The 24,070-nt window shown below is 45.8% G+C and overlaps 1 protein-coding gene across 1 annotated transcript in view; it reads left to right on the top strand.

The window, feature by feature from the left end:
• Positions 1–24,070, top strand: part of TAMM41 (TAM41 mitochondrial translocator assembly and maintenance homolog) — a 52,378-nt gene that overhangs the window by 2,116 nt on the left and 26,192 nt on the right. The window contains exons 2-4 of the mRNA XM_005896117.3: positions 942–1,124; positions 3,808–3,900; positions 13,003–13,153. Coding sequence (XP_005896179.2) covers positions 942–1,124; positions 3,808–3,900; positions 13,003–13,153 — 427 coding nt within the window. The remainder of the gene's footprint in view (positions 1–941; positions 1,125–3,807; positions 3,901–13,002; positions 13,154–24,070) is intronic.

Genomic DNA, 24,070 nt, shown 5'->3' with positions numbered 1-24,070 from the left:
GAGCATTTCTTACCACGGCAGCCAGTCTCCCTCTTTGGACCATCTGCCACCACTCTATACCTGCATCCCATCCAGCCCTACCGACCTAGACACAGCTCCCAGAACATGCCCAGCTCTCGTCTCCTCCACAAGAGCATTTTCATCCAACAGGACTCCCCCCAACCCCATTCCTCAGGCCTTGCCTAACACTTCACCAAATCTGCTTAACTTGTGCATTCTTGAAGACTCAGACTTACCAGAGTCTTGAAGAGTGTCGTCTCATAGGAAAATTCCTCCTTCCTCTGTGACCCCATTCTGAGTGAAATTCCCCTAGGAAGTCGTTTTGCTAATAATCTGTCTTCTCCCCAGTTGACTTTGAGCTCTTTATCTCAGGACCCATCAGAGCTCATCCTAGATGATCAGGGAGAGGTTGGCTAATGGGTGAAGTTAAGATAACTTATTTCCCTTTGCATAATGCTTTATAGAGCTTGTCCACATGGTGTTATCTGATCTGAAAGAAAAGTGGAGCGCATTTAACTATTTAGGTGGAAGACAGTGTAGCAAAGTGGTCTAGCCCAGAATTTGGAACCAGACTGTGTCTGTCATTCATTAACCGTGTGTCCTTGGGCAGGGAGCTTACTCTGTGCCATGGTTTCCTTTCATGTAGAAATGGGATAATAATGGTATCTACCTTGTAGGATTGTTTTGAGGATAAAAAGAGTTACTGTATGTATAATACAGAAAGTGTTTAAAAGAAGGCTGAAACATTACTTCATTAACCATTACTGTTCTTAACGTGAGTTGGCAAAAAGCAAAGCTCAGCTCGGTTCCACAGGTTTGCTTAAGTTTCTGACCCTGGGTCTGCTGTTAATCAAAGCTACATTGAGTTAGAGCTGTCCGCTCTGTCTCCGTGTCTTTCTAGGAGTTAAAACTAAAATCCGTCTCTTTTCTTCACCTCCCAGAATGCAATGCTGGACTTCGTGTTCACAGTCGATGACCCCGTTGCGTGGCATTCAAAGAACCTGAAGAAAAACTGGAACCACTACTCTTTCCTAAAAGTGCTGGGGCCCAGGATTATCACTGCTGTCCAGAATAACTACGGCGCCGGCGTTTACTACAACCCTTTGATCACATGTGATGGGAGGGTGAGTGACTTCGGGCCTCTGTCTTAACTTGGGTGGATATTAACCTTTGTTCTTAGAATCCCAGCTAAATATGTGTGTTCTTACAGTCAGGAAATGTTCACACTTTTGCTGGATGAAGGTGGTGGATGTCACTTTTTTTTTTTTTTTTTGCCTTTGGCCGAATGTTTTTTGGTTGGGAAAGATTGAGGGCAGGAGGAGAGGTGGGTGGCAGAGGATGAGATGGTTAGATAGCATCATTGATTTGACAGACATGAGTTTGACTCTGGGAGATGAGTTTTGACTCCACAAGGTGGTGAAGGACAGGGAAGCCTGATGTGCATGGGGTCACAAAGAATCGGACACAGAGACTGAACAACAGCAGCTGTTTCTTGGTGTCAAGTTTTAGTGCCTCAGCAGCACCCGAGTGCCTGTCGGGCGTACAAGTGGTGGGCCCACCCCCAGAGTTCCTGACTCAGAAGGTCTGGGATAGGGTTTGAGGATTTGCAGTTCTCCCTCACTGAGAGGTAATTGTCCTGTAATGCTGTGCTGGTTGTAGGTGTGTGGCGTAATGACTGATCTTACTGCGGGTTGATGACCACGTAAAGTCTAGTTAACACCCATCACCATACATAGTCGGTTTTCTTTTTCTGGTGATGAGAACTTTTAAGGTTTACTCTCTCAGCAGCAAGGGTTTGCATTTCTTTTTTAAAATTTTATTTATTTTTAATTGGAGGATAATTGCTTTGCACTACTGTGTTGGTTTTTGCCATACATCAGCATGAATTAGCTGTGGGTATTACATATGTCCCCTCCATCTTGAACATACCGCCACCCCATCCCACCCCTCTGAGCTGCTGCCGAGCATCAGGTGAGCTCTCTGTGTTGTATAGCAACTCCCCACTAGCTATCTCTTGGACACATGGTGGTGTATATTTCAGTGCTTCTCTCTCAGTTTTTCCCACCTTCTCCTGCCCCCTGGATTTGCATTTCTAACAGGCTTTCAAATGATGCTGATGCTGCCCGTCTAGAACACACCTTGAGAACCACTGGTTTGGTCAGTGGGAGGGATGGGCAGACCCATTATGGATCAGGGTGGAAATTAATCTTATCTGTACGGAGAGGCACACACTCCCAGGGAGAAGTTGGAAGTGAAGAGGGGATCATAGGTAGTTGGAAGACTGTGGTGCCCAGTGGGAGGAACCCCTCGGTGCCATCGGTGGAGCTGAATTTGATGATGGGTGTTGGAGGGCAGATGAGCACCCCGGATCCTGGCGGAGGGTTGTCTGGCTGCGGGGACCCTGCCCAGTGGTCATTCCGATGAGGAGTCCAGGCTCTAAGAGGACAGCCGGGAACTTAGCATGACCTCAGTGTGAGAGGACCAGTGGGAGCTGAGGCAGGGGCCTCCTAGAGTTAGCTAGGCGAAGGATGACTGCCACGCCAATGCTGCACCAGGCTCCTGATGGCTCAGGGCAGACGAGTCACCTGGGGATCTGTGACGCTGATGCTCCTGGGCGGTGGACCACACTTTGAAAGGCAGGAGGCTGGAGTACCGACTTGAGAAGGATTTTGCAGGCCTCTCTGAGTGAGGCAGGGATGAGCGCTGTGGTTGGTGATGTCTGCATCTCCTTTGGGCCGGGCGTTTACTTTTCTGGTTGCCGTCAGGTCCTGCCTCCCAGCTGTTAGGCGCCTGTGGCAAGAAGGGCTCTACAGTGCGGTGGCCGGAGTGGAGGGAAGGCGGTCACTCAGCCCAGCCCCGAACATCCACGCTAGTCATGGAGCTCGGAGCTCTATGCTTTCTCCAGTATTAATGTTATCCTGAGCCGACCTCTAATTAGTAGTTTCAAACAGTATTAAAGCTCCAGTAACAAAATGTTTGGGCATAATTGTGTGCCAAAGGGACTGTACTTTTTAATGGAAATTCTTTAGCTACTTTTTAGATATTTGCAGCCTGCGAAGGCTGCTTGCATACTGAAATTCAGTGAAGTGAGTCTGAGAAGATAACTGTTGGAGCAAATGGGATTTTGTAACCAGGAACAACTGCATTCAGGATTTTGTATAAGTTATTACTGAAATGAGCTTGACTGTAGTTCCATGTGTTTAGGGCTGATAAAGAGGTTTTATGTTTGCATGTTGCATTGTAATTACAGAGGTGTTTGAAGTAGTCAACTGTGAAAGAGAAATTCACCGTGTGAAGGATGTCAGTAAAAACTTTGAGGAAAATTTCTCATTCTCTGCGATGAAACAACACTGGAGCCCAGACTGAAATTCAGGGACCTGGTTTGGCTCTGCTCTGCCAGGTGTCACCTCAGGCACATCGTTTATTGTCTCTGAGCGTCAGGTTTCTTATTTCTCACAGGAGTGTGAACTGTGCCACGTGCCTGTCAGGACCATTGTTTTTATTGATATTTCCAGTCCATTGAGGACCAAGATTAGACAACCTAGAGAGCCATCTGCCTCTGACATCACAAGTGCCAGAGTTAAAACTGTGGTCATCGCACCATGAATACCTCAGGCGACAGTCTTGGGAACTAATTGCAAAAGATTTCATGGAGATGTGTGTTTTTACAAGGTAGGCGGTTTTTTGAGTGGCTTTGGAAATCAAGCTTCTGCCCTGGTCAGAAATTTAGTTCTTTATATTTTGCACTTGCACAAGGGTCCATATGGCATTTTGCTCTTTTTCATGCACGACTCTTTTCTTTTCCAGCTTATCAAATACGGAGTTATTAGCACCAGTGTTTTGATCGAAGATCTCCTCAACTGGAATAACTTATATATTGCCGGTCGACTCCAAAAACCGGTGAGTGAGTGTTCTGTTAGGACTGTCTCTCCTCTCCAAACCTGACCTTACTTTGACCTTTGTGATTGCATTGGCATAGAAATGAGCTTCAGACTCCTTTTCCTGCGTACAGAATTTGTTGCCAAACAGTATCCAGGTATTACACTGTTGCTTCCCTCTCTCTCAAGATTCTCCAGGTGTCTGAATGGACGAGACTCAGAGTCAGTCCGTTCGAGTCTGGAGGATGACAGGGGAGGCGCCCAGGCCGCAGTAGAGCCTCTATCAGCAGACCACCCCCCCACCCCCACCCCCAGATCACCATTTCTTCTAGAATGCCAGTGCCACGGGGCACTGCTTGTCCACCAGTTTGTCCCGACAGTGCCTGGGATCCCGTTTCCGCGGCCTCCTTGTTTGAGAGGTTGTTGGAGGAGGCCGCAGGGGCAGGTTTTCCCCCGGGCTTCACTAGAAGTGAAAGCCAACAGCAGTGCGGAGGACCTAGACTTCCGACACGCATTCACAGATACCAGGCTGCTGCTTTTTTGCAGACGTATAGTCTGTATCTGAGAAGGGTATCTTCATAGTTTAAGATATAGACGAAGTTGTCACAATTGCTGATCTCCCAACAAGGATTAATTTTTCTTGAACTGTCAGAGGGTCTTCAGCCCCAAAGAGGGTTCACAGTGTTCTCAGACACCTCTTGTAGGTGACTTTGCTGCCCCTTCTTTGTCAGCTATGGCAAGAGATTAGAGAGTTTTATATAATCTTAGCTCACTTGGTTGTGTGATAAAATCTCTACTGATATGTGTGGGAGGACCAGATTCTCTTTCCTTGAATTTAGGCTGAAAATTTAACAGTGTAGCTCATTTGATCAGGGCGATAGTTACATGGATACAGTGTGCCACACTCAGTTGCTCAGTCACGTCCAGCTCTGTGTGACCCCACAGACTATAGCCCACCAGGCTCCCCTGTCCGTGGAGTTTTTCAGGCAAGAATACTGGAGTGGGTTGCCATTTCCTGCTCCTAGGGATCTTCCCAGCCCAGGGATCGAACCTGTGTCCATCAGCAGGTGGGTTCTTTACCACTGTGCCATCTGGGAAGCCCCCATACTACACTTGATCTTAGCCAAAAAGTGTGGGTACATCTATACGTAAAAATCTGCCAAGCTGTGCTGGGTAGATTACTTTGCTTTACTGTATGTAGTTTTACTTAAGTAAAAGCTTGTTTTATGTCCAGAAACAATATATGGGTTCGTGGTTAGTCACTTCAGTCGTGTCTAGCTCTGTGTGACCCTATGTACTATACCCTGCCAGGCTCCTCTGTCCATGGGAATCTCCAGGCAGGAATACTGGAGTGGGTGACCATGCCCTCCTCATAATTGAGGAAATAAATGTAATTGGATATTTGTAAATATTCCTTTTCTTTCCAAGTTTCTTTTTAAATACACAAAATATGTAGCTTGATAGGAAGATGAATGAATGTGGAATTAGAATCCTTGGGTCTTACTCATTCCTGCTGCTTATTCACTGTTTATGTGACATTAGGCAGCTTGTTTTATACTTCTCTGTGCTCAGTTGTGTCCAACCCCCAGGACCGTACCCCACCGGGCTCCTCTGTCCATGGATTTTCCCAGGCCAGAATACAGAAGTGGGTCGCCATTTCCTTCTCCAGGGTATCTTCCCGACCCAGAGACTGAGCTCTCTGCATCTCTTGCGTCTCCTGCGTTGGCAGGCTGATGACCGCTAGTGCCATGCAGAATGGGAATAGCAGTCCTTGCCCTGGCTTCTTCACAAAGGTGGTGAAAAGTGGGAGCAGGATGCCAATACTGGAAAGAACACAGATGTTTTCAAGTCAGACAGTTCCAGCTCTGACACCCCCTAGCCGTGTAAACTGGCACCAGGGACTTAATCTGCATGGGCCTTGGGCCTCCCTCACCTGTGGCTGAGAGTGATGTCACTGACCTCAAAAGGCATTTGAGAAATGCCTGGATCTAAGATGCCTGGCACCTAGCAGACATTGAGGAAACCATCTCTCCCTTCTTTGTGTCTTCACCTGTCTCAGTCATTTTGAGATAAAATGAGGTGTTGAATGTGAAAATGTATTCTCTGTACTATGTTTTGTTCTTGTAATATTTAAAGTTTTTTTTTTTTAAAAAACAATCTATCCAGCACAGCTTGGCATTGTTGTTATTGTTCAGTCACTAAATCACATCCAACTCTTCGCAACCCCATGAACTGCGGCATGCCAGGCTTCCCTGTCCTTCACTCTCTCTCAGAGTTTGCTCAAACTCCTGTCTGTTGAGTCGGTGATGTCATGTGACCATCTTGTCCTCTGTTGTCCCCTTCTCTTCTTGCCCTCCATATTTCCTATCATCAGGGTCTTTTCCAGTGAGTTGGCTCTTCACATCAGGTGGCCAAAATATTGGAGCTGCAGCTTCAGCCTCAGTCCTTACAGTGAATATTCAGGGTTGATTTCCTTTAGGAGTGACTGGTTTGATCTCCTTGCAGCTCAAGTGTCTCTCAAGAGTCTTCTCCAACACCACAGTTCAAAAGCATCAATTCTTCAGTGCTCAGCCTACTTTATGATCCAACTCTCACATCCATACACGACTACTGGAAAAAACCATAGCTTTGACTAGACGGACCTTTGTCAGCAAAGTAACATCTCTGCTTTTTAATATGCTGTCTAGGTTTGTCACAGCTTTTCTTCCAAGGAGCAAATGTCTTTTAATTTCATGGCTGCAGTCCCCATCTGCAGTGATTTTGGAGCCCAAGAAAATAAAGTCTGTTACTGTTTCTACTTTTTCCCCATCTATTTGCTATGAAGTGATGGGACTGGATACTCTGATCTTAGTTTTTTGAGTGTTGAGTTTTAAGCCAGTTTTTATCACTCTCCTCTTTCACCCCGATCAAGAGACTCTTTAGTTACTCTTCACTTTCTGCCATTAAAGTGGTATCTTCTGCATATCTGAGGTTTGTGATATTTCTTCCTGAAATCTTGATTCCAGCTATGATTCATCCAGCCCAGCATTTCACATGATGTACTCTGCATATAAGTTAAATAAGCAGGGTGATAATATACAGCCTTGAAGTACTTCTTTCCCTATTTGGAACCAGTCCGTTGTTCCATGTCTGGTTCTAACTATTGCTTATTGTCCTGCATAGAGGTTTCTCAGGAGACGGTAAGGTGGTCTGGTATTCCCATCTCTTTAAGAATTTCCCACAGTTTGTCGTGATCCACACAGTCTAAGGCTTTAGTGTAGTCAATGAAGCAGAAGTGGATATTTTTTTTGAATTCCCTTGCTTTTTCTATGATCCAACAGATGTTGGCAACTTGATCTCTGGTTCCTCAGCCTTTTATAAACCCAGCTTGTACAAATAGACTGCAGAAAACAGATGTGCCATGAAATCTCAGAATGTAAGCACTGGAAATGACCTCAGATTTCATCTAAATATCACATATCCTGATAAAATAAAAACATCAGTTCAGAGCAACACTCAGATACACTCAGGTCATTTAAAACTGCATTTCTCAGCTTACTTGGAGAAGACAGTGTTCTTGATAACAGTGATAGTCCCTCAGGCTTCTTGGGCTTTCCAGGTGGCTGCTGCTGCTGCTAAGTCACTTCAGTCATGTCCGACTCTGTGCGACCCCATAGATGGCAGCCCACAAGGCTCTGCCGTCCCTGGGATTCTCCAGGCAAGAACAGTGGAGTGGGTTGCCATTTCCTTCTCCAGTGCATGAAAGTGAAAAGTGAAAGTGAAGTCGCTCAGTCGTGTCTGACTCTTTGCGACTCCAAGGACTGCAGCCTACCAGGCTTCTCCGTCCATGGGATTGTAAAGAACCCGCCTCCCAATGCAGGAGACATAAGAGACGCGGATTTGAACCCTGGGTTGGGAACATCCCCCGGAGGAGGGCATGGCGACTCACTCCAGTATTCTTGCCTGGAGAATACCATGGGCAGAGGAGCCTGGCAGGCTACAGTCCATGGGGTTGCAAAGAGTCGGATGCGACTGAAGTGACTTAGCACATGTGCACAGGCTTATTAAGAAGCTTCTCAGTTAAGTTCAGTTGCTCAGTCGTGTCCGATTCTTTGCAACCCCATGGACTGCAGCACACCAGCCTTCCCTGTCCATTACCAACTCCTGGAATTTGCTCAAACTCATGTCCATTGAGTCAGTGATGCCATCCAACCATCATCCTCTGTCGTCCCCTTCTCCTCCTGCCTTCAATCTTTCCTAGCATCAGGAAAGAAGCTTCTAGCACAAGAAAATTAAGCTATCTTAAGAACCAATTGAGGTTTTGAACATAACATATGAAATTAAAGATTAAAAATCATAAATGGATAAATCAACTCTTCCACCTACACCTGCCTCCAGTTTCTCTTTTCTGCAGAAGTAAATCACTGTTAAATGGAGAATTCTTAGGATAACTATCTTTAAACTATTTTTACCCCTGAAAGTGTTAGTCGCTCAGTCATGTCCAACTCTTTGCAACCCTATGGTCAGTAGCCTGCCAGGCTCCTCTGTTCATGGAATTCTCCATGCAAGAATACTGTAGCGGATAGTCATTTCCTTCTCCAGGAGATCTTCCCAGCCCAGGGATTGAACCTGGGACTCTTGCAGGCAGCTTCTTTACTGTCTGAGCCAAATACAGATTTTTTTTTTTTTACCTCTAGGTGGCAGCAAATATTAACCAAAGGAACAAATCTGATACAAAGAGTTGAAAGCCTTTGGATGAAAATAATGGGTGAATGAATATCTTAAGAAAGAATTGTGAGAATGAGTGTAGATTTTTTGTTTTCATGTGTCTTAAAAGGAATTACATTAAATTATGTTGTCTGAAGCTCTAAAATTATCCTCCATGTTACAAATGGAATAGGATTTGTCAATCACTAGCAGTTTAAGTCTTTAAAAGGAATATGCAAAGGGCATATGGGAACTCGTCTGTGCTTCTCATATGGCTTTGCTGTGAACCTAAACCTACTTTAAAAGATAAAGTTTATTATTAAGAAAATAGGAAAGAATATAGAGGAGTACTTTGCTTAAAAAGATGGACATTTCTGGAAAAAATTGAGTACAAGTTGCATTTCTATTATGCTTTACGGTTACCTTCCCGCATCATTGAGGAGACGGCCCGGTCTTACTTCTAGTGCAACTGCAAGTTTGCGTTATCGACCAAGCCATTTTCCAAGTCGAGAAACACGTAAAGTATTTAATAGAATCTCGTTGTAGCCAGTCTTTAGGCCAAAGAAGTCTCAAGTTATATTAGTATTTATTCCTCTAATTTATTTAATGTAAGTTGAATTTTTGTATTTCATGTTTTTTTTTTAGTGTGTGGATAATTTGGCGTAAATATTTAAAGCAGTCACATTTACGAACAATGGTATTTTGCCACCTTGTTAAGGGAATTTTAATTTATTTTAATGTATTCATTTCAATATATTTTTTTCTTTTATTTACTAGTCATATAGCTTTTTTTTTATAATAGCTTTATTGAGATATAATCACACATACTTCAACCCTTTAAAAAAGTGTATGACTCAGTGGTTTTTTTAGTATATTCACAGTTTGCAAGCGTCACCATATTGTAACTTCATTGACTTACTTCTTTGTAGTAGAAAACCTCCCCCAGTGGTAGAAAGGGTCCCTGAATGAGATTTGGAAGGCCTGGCTCACTAGTCTTGGCTCTGCCTGGCTGAGAGCAAATCTTTGAGCCTCTAGCCTTTGAAAGGAAAGATTGAGCCATTCATTTACTTATTCAAAAGACGACTAAGTTTTTTCTCTGTGTATGCCAGAAGAATTAAAAAAAAAAAGACAACCACATTTCCAGTTTCAAGCGCCTACAGTCCAGTAGGTAGATAATAAGGTTTTTTTTTTTTAATCCAGCTCAAATGTCTACTGTTTCTTTTTGGTCCTTAAGCGAGTCCATTTAGAAAAATCGGCCTTTCTGTTCATTTGGAACGGAAAACTGCTATGGGACGTGTCATTGGATTAATGGTCGAGTGTTTGAATGGGGGGCGGTGAGGGCTGTGTTCTTTGTGACTATAACTTCACTCTTTGCAATTCAAGCTCGTCTCCATGTGACTATTATAGAGGAGACCATGTGTGACTTTGTCCTTTTTTCTGTCTTGAAAGGTACTCACAAATCTCTCCAGTTGGGCTTTTGAAAGTCCCTTCGAGTGTTAGGCCTCCTCTCTCTCCAGTGAGGATATTCCCCTTGGCAGTAGAGCTGATGCTCGATCTGTGGTTCAGGTCGGGGCTTTCCCAGTAAGATACAGACAGCTATTCACAGATCTGAGGGCCTCCCTTTTCTTCCGGGGCCGCCCTGGCAGTGTCCCAAGAGCTCACTGGCTTCTCACTCTAGACAGCAAGGGACAGTGCTGCCAAGACAAGTTCCGGGCTCACCTGCCTCTGGAGAACCAGAGGAGCATAGTCTCCTGAACTCACGTTTTTCCTTTGAGTTAGGATGCTTTTATCTTCATTCTCTTAACCTTAAGTAGCAAACAGACTGCCTTTTAAAAAAGAAACACCTAAGTAGAAGCTTTCTTAGAGAACAGGAGTATTTTTCATCAAATAGGAAAAATTTTCCCAAACTTACTCTTTCCTTTGCAACTTTGATTTGTTAGTATCTCAAAATAGCTTCTATTTTCATTGAGTCTCTGTGAAAGTTCACCTCCCCACCCCCCTGCAAAAAAAAAAAAAAAAAGAGGGTGAAGAATTATTGAGCAGGACCTGGTGAATGAGGATGAAGAATAGGAAATAATAAAGAGGCTTCACAGGCTCTCTGGACAGGTCCTGGTCTGGGGTGCCGCCTGTTCCTCAAGGGGAGCTCTTTTAACGCTCTGGGTCTCCGTTTCCCCATTAGTGAGATGAGGAGGCTGCCCTCCTAGATCCCCAATTCCATACGGAGTGTAAGGCTTGGGAAAGTTATTCTAGGACTAGGCAGAGGAGTTATTGTAGGACCTTCAATTTTGTCTTAATCATCTTCCAGGATTAAAAGTTAAGCAGGACAGAATGCGTGAATAAAATGTCTGAATACTCAGAGCTGGCTTTGCCAAGTACAAGGGTGTTACCCTGGTCTTTGCCATCAGCTCATTATGCAACCCTGGGCAGGCCATGCTCTTGGACTGCTCCTTGCTTTGACTTTCTGCAGATGTTTGTGGTAATTCCAAACTCACTGAAGTGCTCCAAGGCTTAATTCAGGGCCATTAAGTCCTTGTAATTATGAGGAAGGAGGAGGCAATGTGGAATTAAGTAGCTTACATACCATATGAAGCTTTGTATGTTGTAAATATTCCATTTAAAAAAGGGACAAAAGGTAAACGGTAGAATTCAGGTTCTTCAGTTCAGTAGCTCAGTCGTGTCCGACTCTGCATCCCATGGACTGCAGCCCACCAGGCTTCCCTGTCCATCACTGACTCCCAGAGCTTGCTCAAATTTGTGTCCATCGAGTTGGTGATGCCATCCAATCATCTCATCCTCTGTTGTCCCTTTCTCCTCCTACCTTCAATCTTTCTTCAATCAGGTTCTTAAGCCTGATTTATAAAATAATTGTTTTCTAATACTGCTTTTCACAATTAATGAAAAAACAGAAGAACCTGTACTTTGGGATGTACATCATTCCCATCTTTCCTTGCTATCTGCTGCTGCGTCGCTTCAGTCGTGTCCGACTCTGTGGGACCCCGTAGACGGCAGCCCACCAGGCTCCCCCGTCCCTGGGATTCTCCAGGCAGGAACACTGGAGCGGGTTGCCATTGCCTTCTCCAATGCATGAAAGTGAAAAGTGAAAGTGAAGTCGCTCAGTCGTGTCCAACTCTTAGCGACCCCATGGACTGCAGCCTACCAGGCTCCTCCATCCATGGGATTCTCCAGGCAAGAGTACTGGAGTGGGGTGCCATTGCCTTGCTATCTAATACACTTTTAATTTGGAGTTTGTCATACTGTTTGTGTCTTTTATGTGTCATCTGAATTTTGCCAGAAATGATCTGTGTTTGATAAATGAAATGCAGTCTAAACCCTACTTTCTGGAACACGAGGAGAGTTTGCTTACAGCACTAAAGGATCAGAGACGGCAGCTGCGTTTCAGATACGTGAGTGTCCTCAGGAGGAATTTCTAGACCCACTGCTTGCTTAGAAAGTCAATCAGAAGCAGCATGATGGTCCACAATCGTGTCAGGAGTGCACACTGGCACAGTCGCTACAGAGACCAACGTGGCAGTTCTGGTTCTAAGCTCGTGCCTTAGAGCAGTGCTGTTCACACGCAGCCCCTGGAGCAGCATCAGCGTCACCTGGGAACCTGGCAGAAATGTACCCCGGCCTGCCGAGTCAGAGTCTCTGGGGATGGGCCTAAAACTGGGTGTTTGAACAGGCCCTGCAGGAGACTCTGATCTCCTAAAGGTGAGAAGCCCCGGCTCAGAGAAGCGCATGCGCTGTGCACCAGGAGACACACAGGGAAGCTCCCTTCAGCTGCGGGCTCAGCTGCGGGCTCTCACTGAATCTTCCCCGCAAGCTCGTAAGCCTGGCTCAGGTACGAACCCCGTCACAGAGGCAGTGAGAGACAGGGCGTGAGCACATGCTGGTGACCGCAGTGCCGTCTTCACAACCAGTCAGACACACTGGAGCAGTTTGTATCTCGATGGGAGGGGAGCACAGACAGCAGTTTCTTCTAGCTGGTTTTCTTTCCCTTTTCCTTACTCAGGTTCAGATCAGTTCAAAATAGAGCATGGCCTGCTCAGGTTAGATAAGAACAGAGATGAGTTCTGAATAAAGAAGTAAAATGCCTTTGTCTACCATAAAATTAAATGAAGAACAAAGAGATTAAAAAATAAAATTCTCAATTTCTCAAAGGTCATTTATTCCATTTTGTACTAACTTTTTCAAAACTCGTGGGGTTTCCTCATTTAGAAAAATATTTATTTTGTTTTCTTTCCTATGTCATGAGTTCTCTGATTTGGGCTTAAAACAGGAGACTCCAGAATTAGATTAGTAACTATTTCATGTCAACGGGCCTAACACTGCAGTATCTTCAGGGCTGAGGGTTTTGGACAGCTCCAGTGCGTGTAGTAACACCCAGGTTGGGCAGTGCCCCACTTCAGGAAGTCTTCTGAGCGTCCTGCTTTTCCAGGTGAAGATCGTGGCGATGAATGAGGATGTGGCCCTCCGCTCGGCCCTGGATCAAAACCTAAAGAGCGCTGTGACCACGGCTTTCCTCATGCTCCCCGAAAGCTTTTCTGAAGAAGACCTGTTTACAGAGATCGCCGGGCTCTCCTACTCAGGTTAGTAGGTTTCGTGCTGCACTTCCTGCCGGAAAGAGATTCGCTGTTGGAAGATGGAGCAGGCCCGACCCCCCCGCCCCTCGCTGGCAACAGAGGTCCTGGTCCCAGCACCTCTCTGAAGGTCTCTGCAGGAACCTGCCATCTGCCTCCTTGCCCCCAAGGTCTCTTCCTTTTCACATCTCTACATAGGCTAACCCTTCTGTTGTTGTTATCGTTAATTTTTATTTTGAAACACTTTCAGAGTACAGGTAAGTTTCAGTAATCATCCAGAAAGCTATGCCCTTTCCCCAGAAACGACTCACACTTGTTTTATCATTCTCTCTGTATCAGTGATGTTCAGAAGTTGACAGCAAAACCCCCTGGAGGGCCTGTCAGAACAGACAAGACAGTCGATTTGGGAGGTCTGGGGCGGGGTCCCCAAAGTCTGTATTTCTCTCCCGTTCCTGGTGATGCTGATGCTCCTCCAGGGACCCACTTTGAGAACCACTGCTCCCTCTCTGCACGTAATACGCCGCATGATGCATGTTCTTCTGAACTGTTAGGGAGTCGGGCACACGTGTCACATCCCCTTTAGGCCCATTACTTCAGTGTGTGTTTCCTAAGAACAGGGCATCCTCTCGCAGAACCACAGTGCAGGCGCCAAATAGCGACGATGCATCACTTCTATCAAACTGATAAGTTTCACTTCTAATGTTGTCGGTTGTCCCCATAATGTCCTTTCTAATATTTTACCCTCAAGTACATGATCCCGTCAGGGATCGCATAATGTATTTAGATGCCATCTCTTTTATCTTTTAATTTGTAATGTTTCCTCAGCCTTTCTTTGTCTCATATGACACTCACATATTTGCAGTCGGCAGACCAGTGATGTTGGTGCCCTGATAAGCAGTGTTTTCTCCTGTCTAAGCAAACTGGGGAGACATTTGAAGGTCAGGCCAGTATCCTATTTCTTACCAAACTTTCCCTCGAGGGTGAATTTCCACTTACGATTCTTGCTGGAAACAGTCTTTACTATGATGGGTGCAAAGTGGTGACTTGGCCACTCCACCTTTCCTCATATTAAGGAAACCTTTCTCCCTTGTTCTCCATTCATCTATTTATTTATCTGAATATTAACTTCTTTTCCCCTTAAGCCAGCTGTGCTCCTCAAAGTTATCAGGGGGAGGGGGAGGCCAAGAGGACAGAGCCTGGCCCCTCACTGTAGCCTTGGCCCCAGGAGCCCCCCAACGATCTGTTTAATGTGTTAAGAATTTGTGTATAACTCCATTTTCAGAAAATTAGTCTGTCTTCTAAACCATAGTTTGAAAACCACTATCTTAAATATCCCTCTTTCCCAACTTTTAAGTATGAGTCAGAGAACTCTATGCTCAAATACTGCAGAGGCAGCTGACTCGTTCTCTGAATCCCTGTAGAGATAAGATTTCATGGAGACGCCGTGCTCACAGAGACGCGAAAGGTCTCGCTCTTCAGTCTTGTTCCCAAAATGTGTGTATTGTGACCACAGCTGTCATGCAGCACGGGTGAGAAGGAAGGTAAAATAGCCTTGGTCTCGGTTGCTTCCAGCATCTCATGGCAGCCTCGCTGCCTGTCAGCAAAGGCCAAGGGGACAGCATGATGGGGCTGCTCCAGGAGGAACGTGTGGGGAGGGGCCCTCTGTCTGGGTGCCTCCCCGACCCCGCTCACCTGTGAGGAAAGGTGGACCTGAACCTTCGGTCGACTTTGTGGGAGAAGATGCAGAGCCGTCCTCTGCTCTGATCACGTCATCAGCATCAGCTTAGTGTTAGGTGGACTCCAGGTTGCTGCTGTTGTTCAGTCACTCAGTCGTGTCCGGCTCTTTGTCATCCCATGGACTGCAGCATGCCAGGCTCCTCTGTCCTTTACCATCTCCCAGAATTTGCTCAAACTCATGTCCATCGAGTCGGTGATGCCATCCAACCATCTCATCCTCTGTCATCCCCTTCTCCTCCCGCCCTCAATCTTTCCCAGCATCAGGGTCTTTTCCAATGAGTCGGCTCTTCTCATCAAGTGGCCAAAGTATTGGAGTTTGAGCTTTAGCATCAGTCCTTCGAATGAATATTCAGGACTCATTTCCTTTAGGATTGCCTGGTTTGATCTCATTGCAGTCCAAGGGACTCTCAAGAGTCTTCTCCAACACCACAGTTCAAAAGCATCAATTCTTAAGTGCTCAGCTTTATTTATGGTCCAGCTCTCACATCCATACACAACTACTGGAAAAACCATAGCTTTGACTATACAGACCTTCGTTCACAAAATGACGTCTCTGCTTTTTAATACGCTGTCGAGGTTCGTCATAGCTTTCCTTCCAAGGAGCAAGCTCTTTTAATTCCATGACTCTAGGATTTCTCTATAAATTTCAAACATTGACTGAAGACATTTATTTACAGACTTTAAGTAAGCATTCAAGCTGCTTTCAATCTTGAGCTGACTTTTGTTCCACCTCCTGAAAGGACCATGTCATACGCTCCTGGTTTCTCCTGTTGTTTAGTAAACACTTGCTGATTCATAGCAGAATCATCTTCTGCTCCGCTTCTTCTAGAATATTCATTAAGAGCTGCTGTATAGCGATGCTGTTCCATAATCAGTGGGTCCGTAAGTGGGTAGGTGGGTGGATGCGTAGGTGGGCGGCTGAGCACTTACCCTTTACTCCACCACGTATCCTCATGGTGCCGTCTCCGCTCAGCAGACGTGTGTGTCCTGTGTCTCCTGTGCCACACACTGCACTAGGCCGGGTGCGAGCTCACAAGCGAGATGCGATGAATCTCCTCGTGGAGGTCATGTTCTTTTAGGGAGAGACTGACGGCAAAGAAGCAGTAGGCAGTTTCAGACAGCGGTGAGTGCCGTGAGGAGAAGAAAATACTGCAGGTTGAGGGTGAGGCCGTTTCTCAGTGGGTGGTTCAGGAAGGCCCTCCAAGGCAGGGGACGGTGTCTACGAGCCTGCCCGGGGCTGTTGGGGAAGAGCTGACCGATGAGTGCGTTGCTCCCCAGAGCCAGGTCTCACACCCTGCTGTGTCTGACCCCAGCCCCACAGCCTCTGGTCGCTCCCATTCCTCATCTCACTTCGTCCTGTTTTCTAGCCGTTACATTTGTTACTGTTTAATCAGCCTTGGTCTTCGAGTTTGGCCAAGTAGCCCATATCACTCATTTCACAAAGGCTGGCTTCTTTTTCCTGCAACACATAGGACATGATGCTTTATAGGTTCTCCCCAGAGAGGGCTGATTCCCACTCTGTGTGATCTCTACCTTGTGGATAAGACCTTTTCCAGAAAGTGTTCTCTAAGTCAGTTGTTTAGATTGGGAATATATTTTCCCATTGAAACATCATAATATATGATGGTTGTTGGTAAGCCAGGACACAGTGTAATTAATGGTTAACTAGCCTGTGATATGATGGAACTAGACTGGGATGGTGCGGTTGGGGAAGGATCTAGACCCTGCAGGCAGGTGTCTTCTGTAGATGTGAGACTTGCCCCAGGTGATGTGTTGAAAGACCAGCTTTTTTACCTGCCTTTTGTAGGCTTCTGAGAACCCAGTATCCTTGAATTGATACTGGGTTGATTGATGAGAACAGAACATTTAACAGATGAGAACAGAATTGATCCTTGAATTGATCAGATTATAATCCCTTCTGGAAACCACCCAAACCTCCCAAGCCCTTGGAATATTCCAGATTTCAAATTACTCACCAACCTCATTTTTACTTACAACTTGGACATCTATTTTGCACCTGTTTTCAGTTGAGAGAGGTGATATGTTGTCCCTAACCTGCGAAGTTCCGTTTCTCCCTGGCGGAGTCTGGGGGACATGGAGAAAACAGTTGTCTCCGTGTCATTGGACAAGTTCCTGCCAGTAATTGTTGGTGGAGGCAAGATCTGTCAGTATTACTAGCAGTAATAATAATAATAATCCCTGTATTCTGTGTAGTATTTGAGGATCACTTTAACTGCCCCAGGGTCAGTATTTATGGCATTATCATTATAAATGGTGGTGAGAAAGGAGTGGGTGGAAGATGGGAGCCTGCAGAATTGGGGAGCAGAAAGCCCTCTAATCCTTCAGTTATTCTTAGAAGTCAGCATTTAAGCAAACAGAAAAGGAAACCGAATGGACTTTTAAAGGGCCACCTTCACGTTCTTGTGAAAGTGCAAACTACTGACTAGTGTTAGGTAATGATCCCTGGTTTAACATTTATCAAGTGAATCAGCGTCCCATACCTTATATAAAGAATTAAGGATGCAATGTCTGCTCTAAGGAGCTTCACATTAGTCAACATATGTGGTCATAGTGAGTCAGTGGCAGACTTCAAAACAGCCCAGGTGGAAAAGGCAGGGGTGTGTAAGTGCATGTCCCATTCAGGGAGGGAGGAGCGGATGGATGTGACGGAGGTCCACGCTGGTGGCCGGAGAAAGGCACATTCTTTGTCATATGTCAGGAATGACTTTCGGTACTTTGATCTAATAACTCATTTCATCCTCACACACAACCCTTTGATAGGGTGCTATATTATTGCCCCATTTAACAGATGAGAAAACCAAGGCCCAGGTCTGTCTCAGGTCAGTTGTCTGGTAGATTAGTAGGTGGTAGCGCTGGAATCTGAGCCCACACCCTTTTTGTAACTTTGTATTTTGTGTTGGTGTATAGCTGATGAACATGCTGCAGTAGTTCCGGGTGAGCAGCAGAGCAGCTCAACCATAGACACGTATCCACCCTCCCCCAAACGCCCCTCCATCCAGGCTGTCCCATAACACTGATGGAGTTCCACGTTAGTCTTCATTCTTAACCACTGAAATTCACTGCCTCTCTGGTGTTTTGGAGAAGAGGTTAGACCCGGGTTGGGCAGGGTGTTGAAGACAAAGTGAGCAGATGGGAATTTGATAACTAAGAGCCACAGAAGTTTTCTGGCATTGCAAGCTGGGCCAGGATTTGTGGTTGTGGAAAGATAATTTTGCCAGCAGTGTGCAGGAGGGAGAAAGACTGAGAATGAGAACGTTTTTTCCCTCAGCACATAATCACGAGAGTTTCCTCTGCTGGACACCCTTCTAAGCTCTGGGGATAAGGCAGGCACGGCCCCGGCCCTCATGGCGCTTTCTCTGCAGTTGAAAAGCCCGACGGCAGACACGTGGCAGCACAGAACAGGGGAGGGGGCAGGCGTCACTTTGGTGCAACCAGAGACGGCCTCTCCCCAGGGGGACCTGAGCACTGGCGTCTGAGCACCCGTGAGGAGAGCCACGGGAGAGCTGACCAGGCAGCGAGGGGCCTGCAGGGAGGACGGTTGGGACCCGGCCGGTGTTGGGTCACCTCCAGAAACCCCCCGCCCCGTGGCACATAGCAGGCCCCTCTGCGTGTGGGTGGATGGACAGGGCGCAGCCAGTCTGGACGGCGATAAGCGCTCAGGCAGGGCCTCAGGACCACAACAGCCTCACGTGGAAACAGCTGCTCAGCTGGGTGTTCCGTTTAGTCACTAAGTCGTGTCCAGCTCTTCTGTGATCCCGTGGACTATAGCCCACCAGGCTCTTCTGTCCATGGGATTTCCCAGGCAAGAATACTGGAGTGGGTTCCATTTGCTTCTCCAAGGGATCTTCCCGACCCAGGGATTGAACCCACATGTCCTGCATTGGCAGGTGGATTCTTTACCACTGAGCCTCAGGAATCCCATTCTGTTTAGTACTTTGCTTTTTCTAATCATTATATTACTTCATGGAAGGCAGCATTAGTACAGAGTTTATAAGCTGGGGCTCTGCAGTCAGACTCCTGGGTTCACCTCTTAGCTTTAACCTTAATTAACTTTCTGTCTTTGGACAAGTTTCTTATCTCCTTGTGACTCAGTTTCTTTCTCTCTAAAGGAGTTTTTTATACGGATGAAGCTAAATCATACATGTAAATTAAATTGTTTGTGCCTGGCACATCGTAAATGCTCAGTAAATGTTATCCTGCATTATTCTAGATCCATGTTTGCTTGTATTAACATAGGGCTTCCCTGGTGGCTCAGACGGTAAAGAATCTGCCTGCAGTGTGGGAGACCTAAGTCCATCCCTGGGTTGGGAAGATCCCCTGGAGGAGGAAATGGCAATCTACTTCAGTATTCTTGCCTGGAGAACTCCATGGACAGCGGAGGCTGTCAGGCTATAGTCCTTGGCATCACAAAGGGTCAGACACAACTGAGCGACTAACACACACACCACACAGCCACTTGCTGTAGACAGAAAGTCAAGGCTGCAGTCAGACCTGAGTTTGAACGCTAGCCTCGTGAAGGTGCTGGAACCTTTCCGAGCCTGTTTTCTCCTTTGTAAAGGGGAAATAACTATTTCATAAGAAGATTTTCCATGAGATAATATGTATAAAACCCCAGCATCACAGCTCACTGATGGTTGGCGCTCAGAAAATGACTCCTGTCATTATTCATCACTGTTACTGTGTATCATTGCTGGCTGCAGAGACTTTCCTCAGGCTGAGACACCCTGATCCGCCCAGTGCTTCAGTGACTGGTGGACACTCAGGCTGCCTTCATCTACCATTGTTTTACTAATGACATGACTATGGTTCAGTTCGGCCAAATCTGTTTGGTAGGGAAGAGAGCAAAGGGAGACACTAGCTTCCTTGGACACGTTCACCAAACTGGGATTATGTCGCCTGATATACTAACCACTAAACTGGTACATGTTGGCAAATGATGCGTGTCAGAGTTAGCAGAGGACTTAAGTCAGGTAGAGTCACTTGGCCCTTCACAGTCCTTGAGGAACGAAAAACCCTTCAACCGCTGACATGTGCGAGAGAGAGAATGGGTTTCTTTTTCGGTGCCAAACTGTCTGAACGCAGCCTCAGCTACTTCTAGGAACAAGACAAAGCAGTGAGGAAGTGTCAGCTGAGTGGTTCTTAGAGAAAAAAAAATTAGGAATGAGTGCCAGCCCTCTACAGTGCGAGTGAACATCCCCATTTCTGGATCCTGGTGGAAGCCAGTTAGACTTTTCCTCTGGGGCGAGAGCTCCTACGATTTCTTCCATGACAGTCACACCTCTGCCCTCGCCAGCAGTGTCCCTGGGTGACGTGGATGTTGGGAGTGACTCTCGCAGTCATTTGGAAACAGATTTCCGCAGGCTTGGCAAGCCTGAGCGCTTGCTGAAGCCTCGCTCGGAACGCTTCTTTACTCGGTCACTAGCTGGTTCCTGAGCGTGCCGCGCTCCTGAAAGGGTGTCAGTCACCACCCGTGTCTAACGTTTCTGGGTTACTTACTGTGTGTCTGGTAGTGTTCTAAGTGCTTTACATGTACTAACTCATTTAATCCTGGAAATTCATGAGCCTGCTGTACTGCTGCTCCGTATTGTACTGTGTCTGGAGATCCCGAAGCCAGAGCAGGAGGGAGCTCGTGCTGGGCCCTGCAGCTTCTAGTCCAGCGTGCGGGTGAACACAGGTGCTCTGGTCCAGGATCCTCGCTCCTCCCCTTCCCTGTCCTGCAGAGCGCCTGTGTGGCACGTGCCCTTCCTGGCTCACACCGGGAACTATGGTAGGGACTGTAGGACCGCTTGGGGCTCCTCCCCGTTCCTGGCCATCTTCCTGTGCTTGTGTTTCCTTCTTTGCACTTTCCACCTTCTGAGGTACTGTTTATTTGTTGGGTTTCTTGTCTCTGGTCTTTGTTCCACCTCTAGGATGTGGAAGGCAGATGTATGTTCTTGCGTTGTTCACTCTCCTTTAGTGATTATAGTGGCACCTGACAGATACTAGGTGCTCGGTAAATACTTAGGGGACGGGTGGGTGGGTGGATGGCTGTGGTACTGGTTCCTTCCTGAATCAGTATCGTAAACCTGATGCTTCCTGCACCTATTTGTGTTCTCTAAAGTGTGCAAGAGAAAAATTTATATATGATTCAAATGTATAGCACCAACGCATCAACTATTTGTTCTTACCTCATTCTCCTCCATGTGTGAGTTAGTGAAGTGATGATATAGTTTCTGCAGCCACGGAGATATTTTTGAGGATGTATTTTGAATGGTGTGTTAGGCTACCTCCTAGAAATGCTGCCTTAGTCACCTTTGTTGAAATAATAATTATTTTTTCCACATGCAAAAGAATGAAGTTGGACCCCTAACACACCCTACACAAAATTAACTCAAAATAGATCATGGATGGGTCTTCCCAGGAGTCACTCAGTTCAGTTTAGTCGTTCAGTTGTGTCTGACTCTTTGCGACCCATGAATCGCAGCATGCCAGGCCTCCTTGTCCATCACCAACTCCCGAAGTTCACTCAGACTCACGTCCATCGAGTCAGTGATGCCATCCAGCCATCTCATCTTCTGTTGTCCCCTTCTCCTCCTGCTCCCAGTCTCTCCCAGCATCAGAATCTTTTCCAATGAGTCAACTCTTCGCATGAGGTGGCCAAAGTACTGGAGTTTCAGCTTTAGCATCATTCCTTCCATAGAAATCCCAGGGCTGATCTCCTTCAGAATGGACTGGTTGGATCTCCTTGCAGTCCAAGGGACTCTCAAGAGTCTTCTCCAACACCACAGTTCAGTAGCATCAATTCTTCGGCGCTCAGCTTTCTTCACAGTCCAACTCTCACATCCATACATGACCACAGGAAAAACCATAGCCTTGACTAGATGGACCTTTGTTGACAAAGTAATGTCTCTGCTTTTCAATATGCTATCTAGATTGGTCATAACTTTTCTTCCAAGGAGTAAGCATCTTTTAATTTCATGGCTGCAGTCACCATCTGCAGTGATTTTGGAGCCCAAAAAAAAAAAGTCTGACACTGTTTCCCCATCTATTTCCCATAAAGTGATGGGACCAGGTTCCATGATCTTTGTTTTCTGAGTGTTGAGCTGTAAGCCAACTTTTTCACTCTACACTTTCATCAAGAGGCTTTTTAGTTCCTCTTCACTTTCTGCCATAAGGGTGGTATCATCTGCATATCTGAGGTTATTGATATTTCTCCCGGCAATCTGGATTCCAGCTTGTGCTTCTTCCAGCCCAGTGTTTCTCATGATGTACTCTGCATATAAGTTAAATAAGCAGGGTGACAATATACAGCCTTGACGTACTCCTTTTCCTATTTGGAACTACTCTGTTGTTCCATGTCCAGTTCTAACTGTTGCTTGGGGCCACCCAAGACGGGCGGGTCATGGTAGAGAGGTCTGACAGAATGTGGTCCACTGGAGAAGGGAATGGCAAACCACTTCAGTATTCTTGCCTTGAGAACCCCATGAACAGTATGAAAAGGCAGAACGATAGGATACTGAAAGAGGAACTCCCCAGGTCAGTAGGTGCCCAACATGCTACTGGAAATCAGTGGAGAAATAACTCCAGAAAGAATGAAGGGATGGAGCCAAAGCAAAAACAATACCCAGCTGTGGATGTGACTGGTGATAGAAGCAAGGTCTGATGCTGTAAAGAGCAATATTGCATAGGAACCTGGAATGTCAGGTCCATGAATCAAGGCAAATTGGAAGTGGTCAAACAGGAGATGGCAAGAGTGAACGTCGACATCCTAGGAATCAGCGAACTCAAATGGACTGGAATGGGTGAATTTAACTCAGATGACCATTATATCTACCACTGCGGGCAGGAATCCCTTAGAAGAAATGGAGTAGCCATCATGGTCAACAAAAGAGTCTGAAATGCAGTACTTGGATGCAATCTCAAAAATGACAGAGTGATCTCTGTTTGTTTCCAAGGCAAACCATTCAATATCACAGTGATCCAAGTCTGTGCCCCAACCAGTAATGCTGAAGAAGCTGAAGTTGAACAGTTCTATGAAGACCTACAAGACCTTTTCGAACTGACACCAAAAAAAAAGATGTCCTTTTCATTATAGGGGACTGGAATGCAAAAGTAGGAAGTCAAGAAACACCTGGAGTAACAGGCAAATTTGGCCTTGGAATACAGAATGAAGCAGGGAAAAGACTAATAGTTTTGCCAAGAAAATGCACTGGTCATAGCAAAACCCTCTTCCAACAACACAAGAGAAGACTCTATACATGGACATCACCAGATGGTCAACACCGAAATCAGATTGATTATATTCTTTGCAGCTAAAGATGGAGAAGCTCTATACAGTCAGCAAAAACAAGACCAGGAGCTGACTGTGGCTCAGATCATGAACTCCTTATTGCCAAATTCAGACTTAAATTGAAGAAAGTACGGAAAACCACTAGACCATTCAGGTATGACCTAAATCAAATCCCTTATGATGTGGAAGTGAGAGATAGATTTAAGGGACTAGATCTGATAGATAGAGTCCCTGATGAACTATGGACGGAGGTTTGTGACATTGTACAGGAGACAGGGATCAAGACCATCCCCATGGAAAAGAAATGCAAAAAAGCAAAATGTCTGTCTGAGGAGGCCTTACAAATAGCTGTGAAAAGAAGAGAAGTGTAAAGCAAAGGAGAAAAGGAATAAGCATCTGAATGCAGAGTTCCAAAGAATAACAAGAAGAGATAAGAAAGCCTTCCTCAGCAATCAATGCAAAGAAATAGAGGAAAACAACAGAATGGGAAAGACTAGAGATCTCTTCAATAAAATTAGAGATACCAAAGGAACATTTCATGCAAAGATGGGCTCAATAAAGGACAGAAATGGTATGGACCTAACAGAAGCAGAAGATATTAAGAAGAGGTGGCAGGAATACAGAACTGTACAAAAAAGATCTTCAAGACCAAGATAATCATGATGGTGTGATCACTCACCTAGAGCCAGACATCCTGGAATGTGAAGTCAAATGGGCCTTAGAAAGCATCACTACAAACAAAGCTAGTGGAGATGATGGAATTCCAATTGAGCTATTTCAGATCCTGAAAGTTGATGCTGTGAAAGTGCTGCATGCAATATGCCAGCAAATTTGGAAAACCCAGCAGTGGCCACGGGACTGGAAAAGGTCAGTTTTCATTCCAGTCCCAAAGAAAGGCA

The sequence above is a fragment of the Bos mutus genome, chromosome 22 (assembly GCF_027580195.1).
Source record: "Bos mutus isolate GX-2022 chromosome 22, NWIPB_WYAK_1.1, whole genome shotgun sequence".
Taxonomy (NCBI): domain Eukaryota; kingdom Metazoa; phylum Chordata; class Mammalia; order Artiodactyla; family Bovidae; genus Bos; species Bos mutus.
Note: the sequence above shows the minus strand (reverse complement) of the source record. Positions and strands in the feature narration are given on the sequence as shown.